This window comes from Garra rufa, chromosome 2 (assembly GCF_049309525.1).
Source record: "Garra rufa chromosome 2, GarRuf1.0, whole genome shotgun sequence".
NCBI classification, from domain to species: domain Eukaryota; kingdom Metazoa; phylum Chordata; class Actinopteri; order Cypriniformes; family Cyprinidae; genus Garra; species Garra rufa.
Window position 1 is genome coordinate 35,761,187 of NC_133362.1, and position 27,386 is coordinate 35,788,572.

General features: G+C 32.3%; 1 protein-coding gene across 10 annotated transcripts in view; it reads right to left on the bottom strand.

The window, feature by feature from the left end:
- mark3a (MAP/microtubule affinity-regulating kinase 3a) overlaps nt 1-27,386 on the bottom strand; it is a 48,293-nt gene that overhangs the window by 4,082 nt on the left and 16,825 nt on the right. For 4 of the 10 annotated variants that reach the window (XM_073834190.1, XM_073834189.1, XM_073834188.1 and 1 more), the window contains exons 4-15: nt 26,142-26,190; nt 22,613-22,678; nt 22,450-22,520; nt 20,039-20,095; nt 17,318-17,554; nt 17,117-17,236; nt 14,926-15,025; nt 11,333-11,445; nt 11,096-11,246; nt 9,925-10,127; nt 9,219-9,322; nt 7,066-7,305 (exon numbers count right to left, since the gene is read on the bottom strand). In XM_073834190.1, the coding sequence (XP_073690291.1) occupies nt 7,066-7,305; nt 9,219-9,322; nt 9,925-10,127; nt 11,096-11,246; nt 11,333-11,445; nt 14,926-15,025; nt 17,117-17,236; nt 17,318-17,554; nt 20,039-20,095; nt 22,450-22,520; nt 22,613-22,678; nt 26,142-26,190 (1,511 nt within the window). Of the gene's footprint in view, nt 1-2,120; nt 2,231-6,859; nt 6,887-7,065; nt 7,306-9,218; nt 9,323-9,924; nt 10,128-11,095; nt 11,247-11,332; nt 11,446-14,925; nt 15,026-17,116; nt 17,237-17,317; nt 17,555-20,038; nt 20,096-22,449; nt 22,521-22,612; nt 22,679-26,141; nt 26,191-27,386 lie in introns of all 10 variants that reach the window. The other 6 variants (XM_073834193.1, XM_073834191.1, XM_073834195.1 and 3 more) reach the window with 3 other exon arrangements.

Genomic DNA, 27,386 nt, shown 5'->3' on the forward strand with positions numbered 1-27,386 from the left:
CATGGGTAAAAGCCTATTCTGAGCGCTGGATGCTGACATCAGACGCATATACAGATATAGAGGACGTGTCTATACATACTGTGCTCTTCGCATGCGAGAGGGTGCGTGTTGTAGTGCTTTTATGGATACGCCATCGTTTCCGACTAAATTCGACAGACAACAGTCGTTCACTTTCTCTCTCGCTCACACATACAGCCTTTCGCTCTCCATTAAACACAATGTGAAGTTGTAGCTGTTGTTTGTGTGTTTAAACGAGGCCTTACTCTAGACACTCTTCATTTGCGAATTCCTACAACTGCCTATAGCCAGAGCTGCTGAATCTGGAAGAAAAAAGCAGTTCAAAGCCGACAAAAAGAAAGAAATTAAACTGGTGGACGCAGATAAAACAAATAGCCATTACAGAGCCACATGTTTGCAGACAAGGTTCCCACTCTTATTATGAATTGAATTTACAGGAATCGTCCAAATTAACTAATGAAGACTGATTCAAATGATTCGCTAATGAAACATTTAAAACCACTTCTGAATCAGTTGGACTGATTTATTGGCAAGAATGGTTCAAATGTGTTCACATCAAATAAATATGCCATCAAATATTGTTTTGCTTAAAATGTAAACTACAAATGTAAAATATATAGAATATTATATTTAATATAAAATGATATAATAAATGTGTACACAAACACATTTTATTCTTTTACGTAATAAAGCATAATATTTCAAATAAATATTTTTTTTCTAATATATATAATCATGTAAATAATAAATTTCTTGTATAATTTAAAAATAAATGTTAAACATATTACATATAATATATTACAGACACACACACACATATACATATAAAAATATATATTATATTATAGATATACACACACTATTTTAATTAAAAATAATATAAAAAGTATTATACATTTAGTATATTTTACATAAAATAAATTGATATGTATACGTATAATCAAGATAATATAAATACAAACAAGTTAAATATATTACATATTATATACATACACGCTGTTAATATACACATTTAATTTTTTAAAATATAATATATAAAAAGTGTATTTATATATAATTACATAATAGTTTATTTAATCACATTTTATTAGTTTACATAATACATAAAGTATAATATATTTAAAATAAATATGTAATTTTTCATATATATAAAAATAAAATGAATTTATAATGAATATAAATACATATAAATGTAAAATATATTGAGTATATTATATGCTTACACACTTGTTAAATATTTTTAAATGTATATACACTGTATATATACACACACGTAATTTTTAAAAATATAATATAAAAAATAAATTATATTTATATACAATTAACATAATATATAGTTTTAATCATTAAAATGATTCATTTACATAATACACAAAGTATAATATTTAAAATAAATGTAATTTTTTAATATACACACTTGTGTGTACTATTGAATAAATATATACATATAAATGTTAAATATACATATACATACATATATACATATACATATATATATATATATATATATATATATATATATATATACACACACACACACACATATACACACACACACACACACACACACACACACACGTTAAATATATATTTTAAAAATGTATATTTATTTTTTAAATTTAATATAAAATGTATGTATATATGTATAACTTACTTTTTAATTTATATATTTAAATAATTGTTTATTTTACACTTTACCAGTAATTAACATTAATTAGTTATTCCATTAACTAACAACAAGCAATACAATTGTTACCATATTTATTAATCTGTTCATTGTAAGTTCATCAGGTTATCTAAATAATGATTAAAATGTCCATTGAATAGTAAAACAGATACATCTGAAGTATTTTTCATTGTTAGTTACCATAAAGTTCCACTCTACATTAGTTAACAAGAACTAAGTCGTTATGGTAAATATTTATAACGAAAATTAGATTCACATTCCCAGTTGTGGGGAAAAAAATTATAAAATGCATTGATATTTCCATGTTTTCCATGGTCGTGGGAACCCTGTGGTGTGGTGGAAAGGGAAGAGGCTGGAGGAGAGGGGTGATGATAAAGAAAGAGGAAGACTGTAAACGAGTGGAGCGCAGACTTACTAAGAGTCTTTGCCGCAGGGTTGGAGGGGACTGTGAGGGTGGGGGGCACAGAGGGGGCAGCCGGCCCTGATTTGACGGCAGACTGCCGTTTGCTCGGGTCAAGAGTGACCCTGGGGGAGGAAGGCAGACAGAGAAAGAGAAAGAGATAAAAGGGAGGGAAGGAAGGAAGGGAGGGAGGAAGAGAAGGAAACACAGGGGAAGAGAGGGATAGATTGAGACAGTTTCAACATTAATAGAGCATTTCGTACTGTTAAAGGTTCACAAATCTGATGACGTGAAGGTGACTCCTAAAGGTCGTTCAACATGGAGTCTGCTGCAGCTTACAGAGCGCTTTACTTCAAATCCTGCCCATCAGCCACAACAGACTCCTCCAATCAAAAACCTTTCTTTAGGATGTGCCCATATGCTCTTATAGACTCATAATAGCTATGAGACAGCCCTCCAGAGTGCATAAACTATATTATGTTATACCACACTACACTACAGTTCAAAAGTTTAGGATTTGCAAGGATGCATTAAATTGATGAAAGTAAAAGTAAAAACTCTGACAATGTTCAATTTAAAGAATCCTGAAATATTATATATATGATCCTGGACCACAAAACCAGTCTTAAGTAGCATGGGTTGTAGCAATAGCCAAAAATACATTGTATGGGTCAAAATTATAAAAAAATTTTATATTAAATTTATATTAGATTTTATATTAAGTAAAGATTATGTTCCATGAAGATATTTTGTAAATTTCCTACCATAAATATATCAAAACTTTTTATAAGTAATATGCATCACTAGTAAGGCGATTTTCTCTGTATTTCAATTTTTTCGCACCCCCGGATTCCAGATTTTAAAATGGTTGTATCTCGGCCAAATATTGTCCTAACAATCCTATCCTAACGAACCATACATCAAGGGAAAGCTTATTTATTAAACTTTCAGATGATGTAGAAATATCAATTAAAAAAAACCTGACCCTTATGACTGGTTTTGTGGTTCAGGGTCACATACTGCAGTGCTACTGTTTCCAGCATTGATAAGAAAGAATAAGAAATGTTTCTTGACCGTTAAATCAACATATTAGAATGATTTCTGAAGGATCATGTGACACTGAAAACTGAAATAATGATGCTGAAAATTCAGCTTTGCATCACAGAAATAAATTCAAATTGTAAAATAAATTGTTAAATATATCCAACACTTCTTTTGTTCAATTGCAATAACATTTGACAGTATTTACTGTACTTTCCATCAAATAAATGCAAATATGTTTTTGTGAACATAAGCACCTTCTTTATATAAAAAAACTCAATTATTCCAAACTTTTGAACTTTAGTGTGTATATAAATCTAGTAAAAAACAACACTACCCATAAATCTGAGGAGAGATCCACCAATCAGAGTGAACCAAATCACTTTTGCCAGAGAAACAAAAACTGAGCTCAGTAGTAACCACTGACTCCCATGATGCTTGAGTGACTTACATGAGGGTGTGTTCAAACCTGTTGCGATTGCTGTTAGTGCAGTTTATTTGAGTAAGTGTGAACGCTGCCATCTGAATCCTGGTGCGCACTGGACCGAGACCGCTAAAAAGATGGGTCTCGGTCTGCTTCCAAACAGATATAGTGCGGTTCGAATGAAACATGAATGCAACACGGACTAAATACTTCTAAACGAACAAAAAACAGGAAGTAATGACAAGATGCGACGCTATGCGACAACTTTTTAAAGATTTTTTTAAAACTAGCAGAGGGCAAACGTAGAGCAATGAGGAGGTAAAGTGCCTTTTATGAGCTCTTTGTGAGTTTGCAGGTGGTCAAAATAAAATCATATGCACGCAACAATGAGCGCGCTTAATCCAGCAGATGGCATTGCGTGTATTCGACTTAAAGCGGCAATCAGCAGACCGATCAGTGAATGTGTACTTTGATGTTATACACCCGCAGCGCTGCTTTAAGTCGAATGCACCTTTTCCTTTTGTTTAGAGTTCCATCATGAAATATACGTCATTCAACCCAACCAATCAGGTTTTGAACGTGTCACTATGCCTTTAGGTTCGGTATCTTTAGGTTCACTGTCAAAAATGCCAGTGTGAACGCTAAGCGGAGTCGGACTAGGACCAAATGTATCATTTTCCTTTTTGGTCCGGACCAAATTAACCAAAATACAAGTGTGAACACACCCGGAGTCTCAAACCAAGTTATTCTTTGTAAAAATGTACATATTTTGCTACAACCTTCAAAAATATTGTATTTTATACACAATACTGTCTTTAAAACTGCAGATTTGAATTCTACAGCCATTTCAGATTTGATGTGATGAGTAGTTTCTTCTTTCATAAAATATTTAAAGGGATAGTTCAGCCAAAAATGAAAATACTGTCATTAATTACTCACCCTCATGTCGCTTTAAACACGTAAGACTTTCGTTCATCTTTGGAACACAGATTAAGATATTTTTGATTAAATCTAATGGCTTTCTGACCCTGCATTGACGACAATGCAACTGACACATTTAAGGCTCAAAAAGGTAGTAAGGACATTGTTAAAATAGTCCATGTGACACACTGGTTCAACCATAATTTTATGAAGCTACGAGAATAATTTTTGTGTGCAAAGAAAACTAAAATAATGACTTTATTCAACAATTTCTTCTCTTTTGTGTCAGTCTCCACTACCATTCACAAGAGTATCATGTGGTACTCTCATTAATGGTGACAGAGACTGACGGAAACTACTTTTTTGTTTTCTTCATGCACAAATAGGGAGGGACTATTTTAATGATGTCCTTACTACCTTTCTGGACCTTTAACATGGTAGTTGCATTTATGTCAATGCAGGGTCAGAAAGCTCTCAGATTTCATCATATATATCTTAATGTTCGGAAGATGAAGATAAGAGAGGCAGAGCAATTAATGACAATTTTCATTTTTGGATGAACTATCACTTTAAGCACACAGTCTTGTACCTTGGTCTTCATTTAAGTCTATAACCATCTCCGGCTCCTAGAACCATAAGAGCTTCTTATGAATATATATGCCCATTTTTGTAGATTACTGTTTGCAGGGGCACAGGTCTATTGTTTAGTATAGTACATTAAAAGAGGACTAAAACATCAACCCAGTTTGCACTGTCCCTTGCCCTAAAAGTTGACTCATCTCATTGTGTCCCACATTGTTTTGTGACTGGGTCTCAGTCAACACTATTCATGCTCTGTTCAAAAACTGTACCACAAAAAGAAAACTTTCAATATATTTTTTACCACCAGATGGCAGTGTGGGTCCATGTCTAAACCACTCATTGCTAACAGAAGATATTCCTACTTTTAATAATTTCACATTAATAATTTTCAATCATTTAAATCTGAAATCAGAGCTCTCTTTACTCAAAAATACTGAGCAACCATGAAAACACAGCACCACTAAATATTGGGCTCAGTAAGATTTTTTTTTAAATGTTTGTGAACGTCACTTATGCTCTTTAAGGTTGCTTTTATCTGATTAAAAATACAGTAAAACAGCAACATATGATGATTTGCTGATCAATAAATATTTCAAACTATTAGCAATGTTGAAAACAGTGCTGTTTATATCTTTGTGGAAACCATGATACATTTTTTAAAAATAATCTGATGAATTAAAGTTTAAAGGAACAGCATTTGCAACAGAAATATTTTGCAACATCATACATGTCTTTACAGCCAATTTTGATCAATTTAAACGGATAGTTCACCCAAAAATGAAAATTCTGTCATTAAATCACTCACCCTCATGTAATTTCAACCTATGACACCTTTGTTCATCTACAGAACACAAATTAAGATATTTATTATTTTTTTTAATGTTGTGGTACCCTCGTGAAAGTGTGTTAAAGACTGACACGACAGAGAAGAAATGGTAAAAAAAAAAAAAAGCTCTTTGAGCACAAAACTTATTCTCACAGCTTTATAACGTTACGGTTGAACCATAGATGTCACATGGACAATTTTAACAATGTCCTTACTACCTTTCTGGGTCTTGAACGGGTCAGTTGTGTTACTGTCTATGGAGGGTCAGAAAGCTTTTGGATTTAATCAAAAATATCTTAATTTGTGTTCCAAAGATGAACAAAAGTCTTATGGGTTTGTAAAGCCATGAGGGTGAATAAGCAATGATAATTTTCATTTTTGGGTAAACTATCCCTTTGATGTCTCCTTTCTGAATAAACGCATTAATTTCTTCAAATAATAATTAATTAAACAAAAAAAAAAATCTTACTGATCCCAAACTTTTAAACGGTATTGCAAATCAATGCCTGCTTTAGAAAGAAAAAAAAAATCTCTGTGGGGAAAAAGAAGTAAATTAGCAATTTCTTCTCCAGGAATCACAGAGCTACTGCAGATAAATGCCAAACTAATCCCCCTCACACCATACAGCTGTGAATAAACCGAAGCCCTTGTGGAATCAGCTGAACGATTCAAATCAAGTGTTTTGACAATGTCAGATTAAGTCATACATATTGTTTTGCACAATCAGCTTGTGTCATGCAAACATTTTGATTAGTAGCAATCAGTTAAAGAGCGGTAGATTGATTTGATCTGGTCACGCTAGGATGCAGGCAGTGTTTTAAAGCATGCTTTAATCAACCACTGAGAGAGCATTAAACTCCAAATCACTGCAATCAAATCACTATGGGTTAGTGCATCAGCCCCTGGACTCCTCTCATTACGTTAAAGACAGATTTACACCCCATGAACTCAATGTCCTACCTTTTGGAAAACCTGAATGACATATTTCTACAACACAAGAATGAAAAAAAAAAGGATAGACATTATAAAGATGGACAAAATAAACCATTTCTAATGAACCCTTAGGAAAAAAAATTCAAATAAAAGAAAGCTCAGGAAAAGGAAGGAAGAGTCAGGCCTAAATCGAATGGCACTGTATGCGTTTATGCAAGTGAATGTGCGTTTACCTGCGCGTGAGTTTGGAGGTCAGCTTGGTGAGCAGGTTGTTGGCATTACCGCGGCTGCGAGGTTGCGTAGGTGAAGCGGGTGGGCCGTTGTACGTGGCCGTACGACGATCTCTCAGCTGTCCGTGGAAGGTGCTGCGGCTCGCGGAGCCTCGTGGGAAACGCGTTTTATCAGGTGTGGCAGCAGTGCTAATGCTGTGAGTGGAGGCACCTGGGTCCCGTGAGCCAGGAGACAATGTCACACTACAGACAGATACAAAACCAGGTTTGGTTATTAACCATGTTATCAACTGATACAGCAAAGGGCTAGGACCATCAAAAAAAAAAACAAAAAAAAAAAAAAACATTTTTATTAAGTCAGAATTGCGCGATATAAACTTGCAAATCTGACTTTTTTCCCAGAATTGTGTAATAAACTTGCAATTGCGGGTTATAAAGTTAAAACTGCAAGACAAACTTGCAATTCTGACCTTTTCTTGTAATTTTTTTTTCTTCACAGAATTGTGTGATAAACTCACAACTGCGAGTTCATTTCACAATTTAGACTTTATAACTCGCAATTGCGAGTTAATATCTCACAATTCGGACAAAGTGAAAATCAGAATTGCGCGTTTGTAACATGCAATTCTGACTTGATTTCTCAGAATTGTGATATAAACTCGCAATTCTGGTAAATCAAGTCAGAATTGCATGATATAAAGTTTTTTCCTAGAATTGCGTAATAAACTTGCAACTGCGAGTTCATTTAACAACCTAGACTTTATAACTTGCAATTGCAAGTTGATATCTCATAATTTGGAGAAAGTAAAAATCTGAATAAACTTGCAACTGCAAGTTATAAAGAAACTTGCAATTGTGACTTTTTTTTTTTTTTTTTTTTCACAGAATTGTGAGACAAACTCACAATTGTAAGTTTTAAAGTCAAAATTGCGAGTTTGTGTGATAAACTCACAATTGCGAGTTTTAAAGTCAAAATTGAGAGTTTGTGTGATAAACTCACAATTGCGAGTTTTACAGTCAAAATTGCGAGTTTGTGTGATAAACTCACAATTGCGAGTCTTAAAGTCAAAATTGTGAGACAAACTCGCAATTCTGACTTTTTAACTCACAATTGTGAGTTCATTTAACAATTCAGACTATAAACTCTTGAATGCAAGTTGATATCTCACAATTCGAACAAAGTAAAAAAAAAAAATACAAAAATTACGCATTTGTATCATGCAATTCTGACTAAATTTCTGACTAAACTAGCAATTCTGGGCAATGAAGTCAATTGCATGATATAAATAAAGAGTTTTTTTTCCCGGAATTGCGTGATGTAAACTCGCAAATTTGACTTTTTTTCCTCCAGAATTGTGCAATAAACTTGCAATTGCAAGTTATGAAGTTAAAATTGCATAAAAAAAACTTGCAATTCTGACTTTTTCTTGTAATTTTTTTTTTTTTTTTTTTTTCACAGAATCCTGCGATAAACTCACAATTGCAAGTTTTAAAGTCAAAATTGCAAGTTTGTGTGATAAACTCACAATTGCAAGTTTTAAAGTCAAAACTGTGAGACATAAACTTGCAATTCTGAATTTTTAACTAGCAATTGCGAGTTCATTTCACAATTTAGACTTTATAACTCACAATTGCAAATTGATATCTCTCAATTCGGAGAAAAAAAGTCCGAACCGCATGATACAAACGTGCAGTTCTGACGTTTTTTTTTTCCCGAATTGTGAGAGATCAACTCACAATTCTGGGAAATTAAGTCAGAATTGCATGATATTAATTCTGTTTTTTTTTCCCAAGAATAGCAATTGTGAGTTATAAAGTCAAAATTGCAAACATAAACTCGCAATTCGTTTTTGTATCATGAAAATCTGACTTAAATTTCTCAGAATGGCGAGTTTATATCAATTCTAAGAAAAAAAAATTAAAATTGCAAATTTGTATCACGCAATTCAGAGGAGAAAAAATAAATAAATTAAAGTGTAAGATAAAAAGTTGCAAGAATATTTAACAAAAATTTATTCAGTGGCGGAAAACGGACTTCCATAAAAACCACAGCTTTACTGAGGAACAGCTAATGCTTCAGAAACAACATGAGCTTCATCAGTGTTTAATGCAAATATTAAGTACATCAATCAAGACACAGGAAGGGCAACCTGTACCTGTTCTCTTTCCCATTAGGAATGACAGAAAGGCGGTCTGTGTTGTTTCTCTCAGTGCACACATACGTGTTTCTTCTTGACATGCCTCCCGAACCAGAGTTATTCTGTTTGACAAGAAAACACAGCTCTATTGTCATGGGAACTACTGTTCAAACTCTTCAATAAATAAAAAGTTTAAAATAACAGCATTTATTTAAAATAGAAATCTTTTGTAACAATATAAACTTTTAAACCATTTAAAAGTTTGGGGTCGAAATTTTTTTTTTTTTTAAAGAAAATAATACTTTTACTCACCAAGGATATGTTAAATTGATAAAAAAAAAAGTGATAGCAAAGACTTATATTGTTAGAAAAGATTTACATTTGGAATAAATGCTGTTCTTTTAAGGTTTTTATTAGTCAAAGAATCCTGAATCACAGGTTCCAAAACAATGTTAAACAACACAACTGTTTTCAACATTGATAATAAAAGTAAGAAATCAGCATATCACAATGATTTCTGAAGGATCATGCGACACTGAAAACTAGAGGAATGATGTGGAAAATTCAGCTTTGCATCACAGGAATAAATTATATTATAAAACATTAAAATAGAAAACCTTTATTTTAAACTAATATTTCATAATATTACTGCTATAATGCAGCTATATATAAACATCAGTATTCACACTGTAGAAAATAATAGAAACAGCAAGGGTGAACTCACATTAGGTGTGATGGAGTTTCCTCTCTTGCGGTCTGGTATTTCTGTTTTATTGGGGTTGTTGGCGTTACCCAGGAGTGGGCTGGGGGGGCTGTGAGAGGGCGGCTTACGTGCTGTGACACCACCTTCCTGTTTGACGTCACCGTCGGCTGTGACAGGAACCGTCCTCTTGGAGTTACTCAACGCTGAGTTTGCGACCACACCAACTGTGAAAGAGACATTTGGGAGATTTTCTCAGCAAATACTTGTACGTGATTCTGGACCACAAAACCAGTCTTAAGTAGCATGGGTATATTCGTAGCAATAGCCAAAAAAAAAAAAAAAAAAACCCATATGGGTCAAAATGATGTTTCTTTTATGCCAAAAATCATTAGGATATTAAGTAAAGATCATGTTCCATTAAGATATTTTGTAAAGTAATAACCATTGCTAAGAACTTCATTTGAACAACTTTAAAAGCGATTCTCTCAATATTTGTTTTTTTTGGCACCCTCATATTATAGATTTTCAAATAGTTGTATCTTGGCCAAATAGAGTCCTATACCAAACCATACATCAACGGAAAACATATTTATTCAGATTTAATATAAAATTGACCCTTATGACTGGTTTTGTGGTCCATGGTCACATATATGTGTATAATTCAATTAGTTGATAGGCACATCATGTAACTTTTACTCAATTGATAGTGTGCGCATATGTGACCCTGGACCACAAAACCAGTCTTAAGTCGCTGGGGTATATTTGTAGCAATAGCCAAAAATACATTGCATGGGTCAAAATGATTAATTTTTCTTTTATGCCAAAAATCATTAAGAAATTAAGTAAAGTTCATGTTCCATGAAGATTTTTTGTAAAATTCCTACTGTAAACATATCAAAATGTAATTTTTGATTTGTAATATGCATTGTTAAGAACCTAATTTGGACAACTTTAAAGGTGATTTTCTCAGTCTTTTTGATTTTTTTGCATCCTCAGATTTCTGATTTCAAATAGATGTATCTCAGCCAAATATTATCCTATCCTAACAAACCATACATCAATAGAAAGCTTATTTATTGAGCTTTCATATGATGTATAAATCTCAGTTTTGTCAAATTTAACCTTATGAATGGTTTTGTGGTCCAGGGTCACATGTATGTTAATGTTTGTCTGTATGTAAAGAAAAAGTCACCTTGTTCACTATGGCGTCTGGATTTTCTGGATTCACTGGAGGAGACACTTCTCTGGACCTTCAGGTGAGATGGTGATTGGCCGTTCATCTCACTGGTTGGTCTTGTCTTTGCCACAGAGATATTACTATTGGAGCTGGATTCAGTGATCTCCTACAAACACAAAAACAGCAAGTCACATTTGTAGTACAGACCATAATATCAATTTTAAGTAACCACTTTTTTTTTTAGCAGCTCACCTCATTGGTCTTCCTTCCCAGCAGTAGGTATACGGCTGTGACCTCGTCATAGTTCATTTTGGACAAAGACTCCTGGATCTTCTCTTTGGAGAAGCCCATTCCTACTATCACATCTGGAGAATGAGAAAGAATTCAGATTAATTTTACAGTCTCCTTCCAGTTTAGATCTTTACACAGTTTTTTTGTTACTCTTACTATTATTATTGCTCATACTTAGGTTTAGGGTTTAAGCGAGCCCACTATTTAAACTAAGAACATGAATGATGCCTACAATGACGGCTGCTGTCTAACAAATCAGGCATAAATTGAAGACTATCGCATCTAAGTCTTTTAGATAATTCGCATAATTAAATATTCGACTTGTTAGCATAATCGTATCACACATCACCCCCTCAGTTGTTACACAGACACTAGTAACCGGTAGGTTGATACCCAGAGATAAATCTAGTTTATTTGTGAGAATGTTACTGAGTCATCCGCTCCTCCTACACATGCTAACAATACACAGATCCATCCTGTAGCCACCCATTCACTGTTACTTAAAAGAGAATGCGCTGTTCCTTCTGTTTTTAACTCAAATACACTTATTAGGTAACACTTTAAAATAAGATCTGTACGTTAACATTAGTTACTGCAATGGCTAATATGCACACACTTTTTTTATGCTGGTTAATGGTAATCTTTACACTCACTGCCATTCAAACGTTCGGGTCAGATGTTTTTTTTTTTTGTTTTGTTTTTTTGGAATGAAATTAAATGATTAGTTTACTTCCAGATTCAAAATTTACTAATAATTTATACACCCCCATGTCATTGAAGATGTTTATGTCTTTCTTTCTTCAGTCGAAAAGAAATTACGTTTTTTTTGTGGAAAACATTCCAGGATTTTTCTTCATATATTGAACAATGGGGACCAAGGGGTTGAAGATCCAAATTTTAGTTTCAATGCAGCTTCAAAGGACTCTACACAATCCCAGGCGAGGAATAAGGGTCTTACCTAGCAAAACGATCGGCCATTTTCTTTCATTTCTTTAATTTAATTTTCTCTCAAACTAGCGTCGGAAACGTCATGCACGGTTACTACTTGGACTGTGTAGTCAGGTTCAAAAAGGTAGGGTAAGGCGAAAAACTCACTCCTTAAACATCGTTGTTTTACTTTTTCTTGTAGAGGGTTTGACTTTCTTTGCACGTTCGCTTTGTAAATACTGGGTCAGTACTTCTGCCTACGTCACATATACATAATGCATGAGGCTGAGGTACTTTTTTGTTGTTAAAACGTATGTTTTTTTTTTTTAAAGAAAATGGCAGATCTTTTCACTAGGCAAGATCCTTATTCTTCAGCTGGGATCTTGTAGAGCCCTTCGAAGCTGCATTAAAACTGTAATTTGGACTATGTGGAGAAAAATCCTGAAATGTTTTCCTCAAAAACCTTAAATTTCTTTTCAACTGAAAAAAGAAAGACATGAACATCTTGGATGCCATGGGGTGAGTAAATTATCATCAATTTTTTATTCTGGAAGCTAACTAATCCTTTAATACTTTACTGTCACTTTTGAATAATTTAAAGCATCCTTGTTGAATTAAAGACATTTTACTGAGATCTAAAAATCTTCATTTCAAATAAATTTTGTTCTTTTAAATTTTATTTTTGTCAAATAATCCTAAAAACAACTGTATCATGGTTTAAAAAAATAAAAATAAAAATTATATAAATTATAATACATTATAATAATTATAAAATTATAATATATACATACACATATATACAGACACACACACATTAAAACTGGTGGAATGACCTGCTCAACTCAATCCGAACAGCTGAGTCCTTCTCCATCTTCGAGAATCGGCTAAAAAAAACATCTCTTCTATCTTTATTTGACCCTCTAACTCTAGTACCTTCTATTCTAATTCTACTCTAAAACAAAACAAAAAAAAATGCCATTTTAGACTTATTCTCTATCAATTTACTTTCTGCTTGTTTTCTTAAAAATTATATAATAAAAAAAAAACTTGATACGTGTACTGCGTTGGGCTGAATGAGACTTATCATAGCACTTGCATGTTATTGTTCTTTTGTTGTTTTTGATTGCTTCCATTGTCCTCTTTTGTAAGTCACTTTGGATAAGTGTCTGCTAATTGTCTAAATGCAAATGTAATGTAATACATTTTTGCCATTAAGTTAACTAAAGTAGTTAACTAATGTTAACTAATAAACCTTATTGTAAAGCGTTACTGTAATTACAATCAATAAGTAATAACTGGAACCAACCCTAACCATAACCTATGTTTAACCCATGTTATCATTTTTTATTACAGTGCTTCCTGTGTAAATACTCTGTTATAACATAGTAAAAATACATACTACCAAATAAAGTGCAACAACTAATATTAATACATTTTAAAAACTGTCAATTATTTATTTAATTTAACAAAAAGCAAGCCAAATCTAAAAAAATAAGAGCAGTAAACTCATTGCAACCTCACCAAGTAAAACAAATGTAATGGACATTCCAGTAGTTCAAATATTAGATTTGGTGCTAGCAATGTAAAGGTAATGGGTTTGATTCCCAGGGAATGCATGAACTGACACCTTTAATGCTCTAGAAGTCGTTTTGGATAAAAATAATGTAAGAAGCCAGTATTTTATAACCCTCAAGAGTTGAAAAACTACTATGTCAGGATGCTCAGGAGTTCTAAATGTTGGGCATCTAAATGTTGAAGCAATAGATACAGTGAATGAAGAAGCAGTCGGATGTTGCATTAATAGAGAGAGCTCTACATAAAACATGTTCCAGAGCGAAACAAGATGGAAAGATATATTTCATGAGCCTGAATTAAGCCTCCTCCTTTCTCTCAGATCTGACTTTTAATGGGCTCATGGGAATCCATATGTTGGTTGACTTAAGTGCTTTCCATCAAAGAGGCAAAGCTCCTGGTTTCACCTCCTCTCCATACACACACATACACAAGGGCCTCTGTGGGCTGCCAGGCTTCAGCATGCTCCTCTCAACGTGAGGCTTCTCTCAAAGAGGGGGCGGGAGGCTAGACGAGCACAGTCACCGCATACTCTGACTTCCACATTCAAGTGTTCTTGTTCCTGCAGTTTCCTCAATAAGTAACCAGGTGTGCTCTTGTGTGTGGTTACGCTACCAGGCGTACATGCGGCGCTGCGGATCGATTGCAGATGAGTGTGCAAAGCAGGGGTGCACCGCACTGCCTCGTGCTCCTGCGAGCTAAGCTCTCGTATAGGGGGTCACGTGATCATATCACATTGCTACACAGGGAGATCCTCACTGAGACAGAGCGGGAGAGGGAGGAGTAGACCGAGATGGCGATAGATGAGGGAGCCAGCTGCTGGGTATTACGCAACGCCGCACACTATCAAGTGTGCCCTCTACGCCCTCGTTTTCATTGTCTCTGGACGATTTCTCTCAGTGTTGTGATAAAAGTGCGGATATTAATATAAATCTCCCTCGGCTTGCTTTATTAGAAGGCGCTCCAAAGTTGACTATGCGAAATGTTTCCGCTGCATGGAAATGAATATTGAAATGGTGGCAAATGAACTAACTGCAGTGAGGTTTTTTTCTTACCTATTCTCTTTTGGTCTGAGATGTCGGCCTCTGGCTCAAGGAAGGGTTTGAGTTCATCATCCTCAAAGCCAGCATTGATCCAGCGTTCCTTCATGATTTGCTGACGAAGAAAGATAAGAGAAATAATCATCTTTAGACTGAGACTCACCGCAGCGGCCAACAGTCATCACTTCTAGGGCTGGCAGATATAGCTAGAAGATTTTCACTTCTTTTCAGACTTTGGCATTCAGTATATGTAGATATGTATATATTTGCTTTGTCAGTAATTTGTATTATAAAAATAAACAACATTGTAGCTAATTAGATTACAAAAAAAATTGAACTGATCAGAGAATATTTTTTTTTTTCATTTACATTATCATTCAAAAGTTTGCGGACGCTAAGGTGTTTTTGAAAGAAGCCTTTTATGCTTAAAAAAGGCTTCATTGATTGGATTAAAGTAGTTATATTTAAAAATTAAATTACAAATAATTTTTTTACAATTTTTATTGACTTTTATTCTTGTTAAGGGAAAGCTTTTTATTACAAATTATTGATATTTATAATATCATTGTAAATGTCTTTAATGTCTCCTTTTAATTAAATGCATCCGCACACTATAAACGTATTAAAAAAATAAAAATAAAAAATCTCAAACTTTTGAATGGCTTAAAATAATTTATTTATATTTCATTGAAAAAATAAATAAATAAATAAATAAAACAAAACAAACAAAAAACACTGTAGCTTATTAGATTACAAATATTGAAAATAAAAATTTAGTTAACAAAAAAAAAAAAAAAAAAAAGTCCTGAATACCTGAATACAAAATCATGTTCATTATTTTCATTTATACTACCATTCAAGTTTGTGGTCGGTAAGATTTTTAAAAACCTTTTTGAAACATCTTTTATGCTTAAAAAAAGGTTGCATTTATTTGATCAAAAGTAGTAATATTTAGATATTAATATTAAATGCATCCGTACAAAATAAAAGCATTAAAGCGAAGTATTAAAGTAATATTATAAAAAAAAAAAAACTTAACTTTTGAATGGCTTAAAAGGATCATTTTTTTAAAATGAGGATCAGTTTGCGGAATTTTTGTTTTTGAAAGAAGCCTTTTATTTGATCAAAAGTAGTAAGATTTTTTTTTTACCAAAAAAAAAAGCATTAAAGGTGAAGTATTGAAGTATTTATATAAAAAAAAAAAAAAAAAAAAATCTAACTTTTGAATGGCTTAAAAGGGTAGTTTTTTTTTTTTTTTTTTTTACAAAAAGAGAATCATTTTTTGGTCTGTATGTTTTTTTTTTTAAAGAAGCCTTTTATGCTTACAAAAGGCTGTATTTATTTGATCAAAAGTAGTAATATTGTGAATTACAAATAAAATTTATATTTACATGACATTTAATCCTGTGATGGCAAAGCTTAATTTTAATTATAAATTGATTATTTATAATATCATTATAAAAGTATTTACTGTCACTTTTTAATTAAACGCATCTGTGCTGAATAAATTCATTAATTTCTTAAAAAAAAAAAAAACTGAATAAAATATTAATTTCTTCTTAAAATATATGAACAAGAACATTTCATAATTTTCACTTATGACGCCACTGTAACATAAATGAATCAGTTTTAATTGAGTGACTTTGCTTAAAGGGGTAGTTTTTCCCAAAAATGAAAATTCTGTCACTAATTACTTGTGAATGTGTGTCGACTGACACGGAAGAGAGGAAATTGTTAAATAAAGTCATTATTTTTGTTTTCATTGCGTACAAAAACCATTCTTATAGCTTCATAACATTACAGTTGAACCACTGATGTCACATGGACTATTTTAACAATGTCCTTACTACCTTTCTGGGGCTTGAACGTGTCAGTTGTGTTTCTGTCCATGCAGGGTCAGAAAGCTCTCAGATTTCATCAAAATGATCTTAATTTGTGTTCCAAAGATGAATAAGGGTCTTACGGGTTTGTAATGACATGAGGGAGAGTAATTAATGACAGAATTTTCATTTTTTGGTGAACTATCCCTTAAATTTATGTAGGTATAATTATATAAATAGTGAATTTATCACTCAGTTCTGTCTTTAGTACAAAGCAGGTGTTATGAAAAAATGTCTGGCATGCTCTAATAATAATAAAAAAAAAAAAAAAAAAAAAAAAAGAGCTGAAGAAAGACAGACAGATGGACAGAGATGGAGAGACTAACCTCTAACGTTCCTCTCTTGGCTGGGTTCAGGACCAGGAATCTCTTGAGAAGATTCTCACAATCAGTGGACATGTAAAAAGGGATTCTATATTTACCACGTAACACACGTTCACGCAGTTCCTGTGGAAAACACACAGCAGTAAGTATACAGAGATCCAGTGTACGCGCAAACACATAAACATTGATAAAGTGAAGTGAAACCTTCAGATTCTGTCCATCGAAGGGTAGGGAGCCGCTGACCAGTGTATAGAGTATGACGCCCAAACTCCACACGTCCACCTCCGGCCCGTCGTATTTCTTACCCTGAAAGAGCTCGGGGGCAGCGTAAGGGGGGCTGCCGCAGAACGTGTCCAGCTTATTTCCCACCATGAACTCGTTACTGAAGCCAAAGTCAGCTATCTTAATGTTCATATCAGCATCTAGCAGCAGGTTTTCAGCCTGGGGAAACACACAGATCACTTTGATCATCTTTTCATCTTGTTTGTATTTTCTAGGGCTGCCCTTGACTAAACATTCTTTTGGTTGTCTAGCAGTCATTCATTTCAAGCGATTAGTCAACTAATCGCACGTTTATTAATAAACCATTCAAATCATAATAATGAGCCTTTAACTCCCTAATAAGAGCTCAAGTGCACCAGCAGAAGTAATGATTATGAATGTGTCAGGGACTGCATTAACATTTTAATAATTGATTGATAAACTAGTGCTTTTTGTTTTCGGCTTAAAGGTTGTATCAGCGATTTCTAGCCTAAAACATAAAGTGTCAATTTCAGCTGACCTTTCTTCACAATCCGCTCGCTGCCTGCCCCATAAATTGTCTGTGAAAAAAACGCGTCTCTCTGGTCAGCCTAGGGTCCGAGATATGCCAAAAAAAAACAATCGGCACTACCAACCTTTCCACAGATAAACAAACAGTGTTCCAACCAATCAGCGTCAGGGGTTTGGTGTTGTGGACTTTCGCTCCACCTCCCTCACATCCCTGCACCAGTAGGAAAGTCCACAACACCAAACCCCTGACGCTGATTGGTTTATCTGTGGAAAGGTTGGTAGTGCCGATTGTTTTTTTGGCATATCTCGGACCCTAGGCTGACCAGAGAGACGCGTTTTTTTCACAGACAATTTATGGGGCAGGCAGCGAGCGGATCGTGATGAAAGGTCAGCTGAATTTGACACTTTATGTTTCAGGCTAGAAATCGCTGATAAAACCTTTAAGAGATGAAGTTGGCAACACTGACTCGTCATCTCCACGGTAGTGAATATGTAATCATAAGGATTACATATTCAGAGAAAATTTGTTTTCTATTTGAATTGGTACATTTCACTCTCTCTAGATATACAGTGCCTTGCAAAAGTATTCATACCCCTTCATTTTTGTCACATTTTGTTTTGTTGCAGCATTATGTTAAACTGCTTTAAATTAGTTTTTCCCCACATCAATTTACACTCCGTACACCATAATAATGACTAAGCAAAAACCAGATTTGCAAATTTTACAAATTTATTAAACATAAAACACTGAAACAAGTACATTGCATAAGTATTCATACCCTTATCTCAGTACATAGGTGACCTTTACAGCCTCAAGTCTTTTTGGGTATGATGTGACAAGCTTTGCACATCTGCATTTGGCAATTATCTGCCATTCTTTGCCTCACCTTTTCACCTCTCAGGCTCTGTCAGCTTGGATGGGGGCTGGCAAACATTTTCTAGAGTCCTAGTTGTTCCAATCATCTTCCATTATGGATAATGCTTCTGTGTGAACCTTCAATGCAGCAGATTTTTTTCTGAACTCTTCCCTAGATCATTGCCTTAACGCAAGTCTGTCACTGAGCTCTACAGGCAGTTATCTTGACCTCAGGACTTGGTTTTTGCTCTGATATACAATTTCAGCTGTTAGACCTTTTCTGAGAGGTATGTGTCTTTCTAAATCATACTCATTCAAATGAATTTGCCACAGTTTAACTCCACTCGAAGTGCAGTAACATCTAGAAGCAATATGAATGCTCCTGAGCTAAATTTCGAGTGTCCCAGAAAAGGGTATGAATACTTATGCAACAGGATCTTTTTAGTTTTTTTATTTCTAATAAATTTGCAAAGTTGTTACAAACCTGTTTTGTGCTTTGTCATTATGGTGTATGAGATGTAGATTTATGTGAGAAAAAAAAAAAAGTAAATTTAAAGCAGTTTAACATAATGCTGCAACAAAACGTGAAAAAAATGAAGGGTATGAATACTTTTGCAAGGCACTGTATTTTTCATGCCTATAAGGCAAGTATACACGGAGTTTAGAAGTTTCGCGCTCAAGTTCACAGACACTGAGATGGCAGAAAGCGCATTCTGTTTGCTTTAATTATTTTACAAAAGCGCAGTGTTTCGTTGTTATTTGGAGTGCACACAAATAAAGAGTCTTTACAGGTTCGAAAGATGTACTACTCTTATCTGTACAACCAAAAATGAGTATTTTAAGAGTTTTCCATCTGTCACGCAGTAAGCACTCTACTATTCAGCTTCCACCCTCCACACAGACACTTGAATAGCGCACATTTTACTAGGTTAACATTAGACTAAGTGGCCATGTGAAGTTGCTGCTGCTAACATATTTTAGATAAGCCATATTTGAGGCTGATGAATGATAGGCGAGTGTTTGGATGTCCTGCCTGATGTACTATATTACCACATACACCAGCTGTTAATGATCTGTCCGTCGCGGACTGCGTGACTTTGCCACTTCCTGCGAATCTTTAATTTTTTTTCTGTTTTTTTCTGTCTAAGCCACCAATAAAATTTTAAACGGTTAGTCGACTATTAGGGGGAAGCCCCAGTATTTTCCATACATGTGCACTTTAATACAATCATACATGTCATACCCCTATTGTAATAGTTTTTGCACAAAAACAAGAAAACAAAAGTATAACTTCTTACCTTCAAGTCTCGGTGAACAATGTGTTTTTGGTGACAATACTGCACAGCTGAAACAATCTGTACAAAACAAGTACAATGGATTGAGATTATTGTATATTTATTTAATCAGTTACCTTTAAATGTTAGGAGGCCTGTTTTCGCTACTGAATAAAAATAAAGAAAAGTTATTGCAACTTTCTCTCACAATTGAATTTTCTCAAAATTGCATGATATATACTCACAATTGCAAGTTATAAAGTCAGAACTGCGAGATAAAAACTCCTTTTTTTCTTGCAATTCTAACTTTATATCTCTATAAAGTCTTTCATAGTCGTTTATATCTCACAATTATGACTTTTTTCCCTTGCAACTCTTGACTATTTTTTTCTCAGAACCGCGTGATATAAACTCGCAATTGCAAGTTATAAAGTTAGAATTTCAGTGTAAAAACTCACAATTATGACTTTCTTAGAATTGCGTGATACAAACTCAATTGTGAGAAATAAAGTCAGAATTGAGATAAAAACTCACAATTCTGATTTTCTTGCAATTCCGACTTTTTTCTCGCAATTTTAAATTTTTTGGTCAGAATTGTTTGACAAACTTGCAATTGCAAGTTATAATTGCAAAATAAAAACTCACAAATATGACTACTTCTCACAATTAAGTTTATATTACACAATTCTGCAAAAAGTCAGAATTGCGAGTCAGAATAAAGTCCCGCAATTCTGACTTTTTCCCTCACAAATACGAGATTATATATCACAATTCTGACGTTGTTCTCAGAATTGCGTGATATAAACTCGCAATTGCAAGTTTTAAAGTTAGAATTGCAAGATATAAACTCACAATTATGACCTTTTCTCGGAATTGTGATATAAACTTGCAATTATGACTTTTCCTCAGAATTGTGTGATATAAACTCGCAACTGCAAGTTTTAAAGTTAGAATTGCAAGATAAAAACTCACAATTATGACTTTATTTCAGAATTGTGTGATATAAACTCAATTGTGAGAAATAAAGTCAGAAGTGCGAGACAAAAACAATTTTTAGCAATTCTAACTTTTCTTGCAATTCTTAATTTTTTTGTCAGAATTGTGTGATTTAAACTCGCAACTACAAGTTATAAAGTTAGAATTGCAAAATAAAAACTCACAAATATGACTTTCTCAGAATTGCATGATATAAACTTAATTGTGAGAAATAAAGTCACTTTTTTCCTCGCAAATACGAAATTATATCTAGCAATTCTGACTTTTTTTTCTCAGAATATCACAACATAAACTCGCAATTTAGTTTTTATCCTCGTATTTCTGACTTTCTAGCAAATACAAGTTTATCTCTCGCATTTCTGACTTTTTTGTCCCCTCACAATTCAGATATAAACTCACAATTGCAAATTATGAAGTCTAGTTTTGAGGGGGAATTCTGTTCTCAGAATTTCGAGTTTATTTATCAGAATTGCAAGTTTATATCACGCAATTCTGACTTCATTTCTCAGAACTGCGAGTTTATATCTCACAATTCTGAGAGAAAAAAATTCATAATTGTGAGTTTGCATCATGCAATTTTGAGAAAAAAGTCAGAATTGTGAGATAAATTACCTTTTATTTTTATTCAGTGAAAAAAAACGGGCTTCCACAGAAAGCAGATATTTTTACTACAGCGTTTTTACTGTATTTTTCATCAAATAAATGCAGCCTTGGTAAGCACAAGAGACTTGTTTCTAACAGATTAAAATCTTGCCAGTCCCAAACTTGTTTTTGTTTGTTTTTCTAGGCCACTAGCACCAGTACATCACAGAAATGCTCTAGCAGCACAGAAATTACATACTTGACCTACACATTAACCTAAACATACTTTTAGTACTGCCAAAACTGTAATTAATTTAGCTATTGATCACTTAAAAAAAAAATCAATGAAAATCTATTGACGTTTGCATCTAATCAGACTTAGTGACTTAGTGACATTGGTCCTAGCCAGGCTTGTCATGGGTTGTCGACTCACATTAACAGCTTTTTTCCAAAATTCAATGGGTGGCATTGATTGTCTAGACACAACCCTGCTGATAATGACTAACCGCTCTATCGCCAGTTAAAGTATGACATAACACTAAGAGCAACAAACATGTAGATAATACGGCACAGTTGAGCGCAACATTATTTTTACAGCATTCCTACTTAATGTCAGTGTCATTATTAGTGCAGTGACATTATTGAGTAACCTCACATAGCTCACTTGTGTTAAAGGGCTCTTGTCAGATTTAATATCATAACAGTCAAGACATGTGGGTTTAGTGGACCGGGGTCATTCCTGGACACAACAGGCTCGAGGCAGATGAACTCATGTAAACTCACACCGGCTAGAAAACCAATCACAGTGTGTGTGTGTGTACTGAACATGTTGAAAGACAACAGTAAGAGAACTGCACCTGTCTAAATTTAGCCCGGGCCTCTTTCTCTTTCATCCTCCCATGAGCCACTAGATAGTCAAACACCTCACCTGCAAGAGACACAGAGCATAGCGGTCAGAGATAAACACTCAGGGAAGACAAGGAAGCAAAATGAAACTCTTTCAATCGTGCTCACACTTACCTCCGCTGGCATATTCCATCACAAGAAACAGTGTCTTCTCGGTCTCTATAACCTCAAACAGTTTGACTGTAAAGAGAGAGAAATAATCACTCATACAGAAAAGAGAGAAAGTAGGGAAAAGGAAAAAGGTTTCTTTAAGGTCAAATCAGGTACAAATCTTAAGATCTTTAAGACTGTCTAATGGTAATTAAAGTAATACTAAAACACTAATCTAAATAAGGCATATGAATATGGCTTGCTCTCAATAACATGGTATACATCAAAACACCATGATGATATCAACTGTTACCGGCTTTATTATATTTAAAATGTTTTTAGTTATAGTTTTAGTTAACAAGTTTTATTTAATTTATTTAAGTTTTAATTTAATTAACAAAAATGTTTTTAGTTATAGTTTTAGTTAACAGTTTTTTTTTTATTTCAGTTAGCAAAAATGTTATTAGTTATAATAGTTTTAATTAACAACAGTTTTAGTTATTTTATTCCAGTTTTAATTCAATTAACGGAAATGTTTTTAATTACAGTTTTAGTTAACAACAGTTTATTTAATTTAAATAACAAAAATGTATTTAGTTATAGTTTTAGCTAACAACAATTTGCTATTTTATCTAAGTTTTAGTTCAATTAATAAAAATGTTTTTAGTTATAGTTTTAATTAACAACAGTTTTAGTTATTTTATTTAAATTTTAATTCAATTAGCAGAAATGTTTAAGTTATCGTTTGTTATCAACAGTTTATTTATTTTATATCAGTTTTAATTAAATTACCGAAAGTTTTTTGTTATAGTTTTAATAACAACAGTTTGTTATTTAATTTTAGTTTTAATTCAATTGACAAGAACGTATTTATAGTTTTAGTTAACAACAGTTTTATTTTATTTCAGTTTTAGTTCAATTATCAGAAATGTTTTCAGTTATAGGTTCAGTTAAAAAGTTATTTATTTTCATTTCAATTTTAATTCAATTATCAGAAATGTTTTTTTGTTATAGTTTTAGTTATCATCAGTTTTATTCATTTTATTTCAGTTTTAATTCAATTAGCGGAAATGTTTTTTGTTACCGTTTTAGTAACAACTGTTTATTTGATTTCAGATTTAATTCAATTAAAAATATTTAGTTACAGTTTGTTATTAAGAGTTTTTTCTTCAGTTTTAATTCAATTAACAAAAATGTTTTTAGTTATAGTTTTAGTTAACAACTTTAATTTTTTTCAGTTTTAATTTAATAATTTTTTTAGTTATGTTTAAGTTAATAACAGTTTTTTTATTTCATTTTTTATTCAATTAGCAAAACTGTATTTATAGTTTAACAACAGTTGATTTTATTTCAATTAACAAATTTATTCATAGTTTTAGGTAACAGTTTTATTTTATTTAAATTTTAATTCAATTTACAGAAACGTTTTTAGTTATCAACAGTTTTAAATAAATTATAACTTTGTTATAGTTTTAATAACAACAGTTTGTTATTTTATTTCAGTTTTAATTCAATTTTAAAAATGTATTTAGATATATATTTTTAAAAAATTAAGTAATACTAAAACACTAAACTAAATAAGGCATTTGAATATGTCTCTCAATACTATGGTATACATCAAAACACCATGATAATATCAACTGTTACCATCTCTGTTTTCTAATAGCACAATGGTTTTTGTAAGAGAGGTTTCATTTCCTGCCTCGTTCTCATGAGCTTTATTTTTCCATGTCTTTGGAAATCATTTCTTATTTATAAATCCTCCCATTTAAAAGCGTGTTCCAGGTCTTCCCATTTAGTTTAATGTCTGTCTGTCGTGAAACACCATGCAGCTCTCTCTCATGCTCTACCACCGACAGAGTGTCTAAATATAGGCTGGTGATACATAAAGCCCCTCTGTGTGAAGACATGACGACGTGTCTGCCTCTGATAATCATTATGCTGTTTGCAAACAGGAACCGACAACAAATGTGGGAGAATCAATTAAACTAAGCGAGAGGAACATCATCAAAGCCACTACTTATGGGCTGTTGTACTGATTCAAAAAGGGGGCAAGCAGAAACAAGTGTGCCTGTGTTATATTGGTATTATTTACATAGTTTTTAATAATATATTGAATTAGTTTATTTTTATATTTTCAATTTTCATTTGCACATTTTAGTCATTCTGTTATGTTTGTCATTTTTATTTATTTCTATGTAGTTTTAATTTTATAGGCTAATTTTAATAGGCCAAACGGAACATTTTTAATTTTTATTTAGTTGAGGTTTCACATCTAATATTTTAGTTTAGTTTTAAAGCAATTAACAAACGTTTTCAGTTATAGTTTTAGTTAACCGCTTTAGTGATTTCATTTCAGCTTTAATTCAAATAACAAATGTTTTAGTTCAAGTTTTAGTTTTATTTCAATTAACAAAAATGTTTGAGTTAGTTTTAGTAAACAGTCATTTTAGTTAATTTTATTTAAATTTTAATTCAATTAATGAAAATGTTTTTTTTTATTTTAAGTTTTAATTAAATTAACAAAAATGTTTTTAGTTATAGTTTTATTAAAACAAGTTATAATTTATTTTAGTTAATTCAATTAACAAATGTTTTTAGTTATAGTTTTTTTAAACAAGTTTTATTTTATTTCAGTTTTAATTCAATTAACAAAAATATTTTTAGTTATAGTTTTAGTAAACATTTTATTTTTTATTTCAGTTTTAATTCTATTAACAAAAATGTTTTTAAGTTATAGTTTTATTTAGTTTTTTTTTTTTTTAATTAGCAAAATAGTTTAGTTATAGTTTTAGGTAACAACAGTTTTATTTTTATTTCAATTTTAAATCAATTAACAAAAATGTTTTTAGTTATAGTTTTAGTTAACAGCAGTTTTATTTTTTCATTTCAGTTTTAATTAAATTAGCGAAAAATTTTTTTGTCACAGTTTTAGTTAAGAACAGTTTATTTTATTTCAGTATAAATACATTTTTGTTAATGGTATTAAAAGTTTTAGTTAACAGTTATTTATTTTATTTCAGTTTTAATTCAATTAACAAAAATGTTTTTAGTTATAGTTTTAGTTAACAGTTTTTTTTATTTCAGTTAGCAAAAATGTTATTAGTTATAGTTTTAGTTAACCACAGTTTTAGTCGTTTTATTTCAGTCAATTCAATTATAAAAAATGTTTTTAGTTATAGTTTTACTCAACAGTTTGTTATTTTATTTCAGTTTTAATTCAATTAACAATGTTTTTAGTTATAGTTTTAGTTAACAACAGTATTTTATTTCAGTTTTAATTAAATTAACAAATTTTTTTAGTTATAGTTTTAGTTAACAGCAGTTTTATTTTTTATTTCAATTTTAATTAAATTAGCGAAAATATTTTTTGTTACAGTTTTAGTTAAGAACAGTTTATTTTATTTCAGTATAAATACATTTCTGTTAATTTTATTAAAAGTTTTAGTTAACACTTATTTATTTTATTTCAGTTTTAATTCAATTAGCAAAAAGGTATTTAATTATAGTATTAGTTAACAACAGTTGTGTGTCTGCATATAAACATGCTCACCAATATTCGGGTGGTTCAAATTCTTCATGATTGTGACTTCTCTGGAAAGCTGTTGAAGAGAAGATCATAATTAAATGTAATCAACATGTCACAATGCACTGTTAAACAAAAGCTTTTCGCCATCTTTCAGCATTAACATGAAACAGGAAGCTAAGTACAGCTGGACTGTGTCATTGTCATAGCGAACAGAGTGCTTCCTTTTCAGTGGAAACAAGCGTTAAGTGCTATTCATTATTGATCTCTTAAAAAAAAAAAAAAGAAGCTGAATCCTCCCCTCTCAATGGAATGGAAGAGTCATGCATCTTTAATAGCACTATAGTAGGCAGACTGTGTTCCTGAGCTGTTAGCACATACTGCTTTCCACGTCCCGCTCTCACAAGTGTAGCTGTAGCTTCGGAGACGGTGCGAAAGACACGGTGGTGCGATTTTGGACTGCAGGGAAACACTTTCGGTACATCATATACCCAATCCAATTCTCACCACACTACATTCTGTGAGTTATATCCACTCATAACCACTTTTTTCTCCAAATATGAAACACTAAGGCCACTGCAGAACTCATAAGCAAGAACGACATGTACATTTTGATACAAACCCAGATATCACCTTACTTCCCCAGCTGATTAGCCTGATCATTGTACATTAAGACAATCGTTTTTGTACAAGTTTAAATATACAAAATAGGTATTTCCATACATTGCATACACATTGACATATTAGAGTGAAAAGATGTTACAGACGGGATTTTGAAACTCTCTTTTTGTTACTCTAGATATCAGAAAATACTGTCAACGGACAGAATAAAAAAAGATTTTAGGATTAAAATGATATATAAATGATACACCAGTCAAAAGTTTTTGAACAGTAAGATTTTTACTGTTTCTGCTCACCAAGCCTGCATTTATTTATTATACAATTTTGAAATATTTTTACTATTAAAATAACTTTTCTATTTGAATATATAATTTATTCCTGTGATTTCAAAGATGATTTTTAGCATCATTACTCCAGTCACATGATCCTTCAGAAATCATTGTAATATTCTGGATTTGCTGCTCAAAAACATTATTAATATTATTATTATTATTATTGTTGTTGAAAACAGCTGAGAATAATTCTTTCAGGTTACTTTGATGAATGGAAAGTACAGAAGAACAGTATTTATCTAAAATAGAAAACCTTTGTAAAATTATAAATGTCTTTAGCATCACTTTTGATCAATTTAAAGCATACTTGATAAATAGA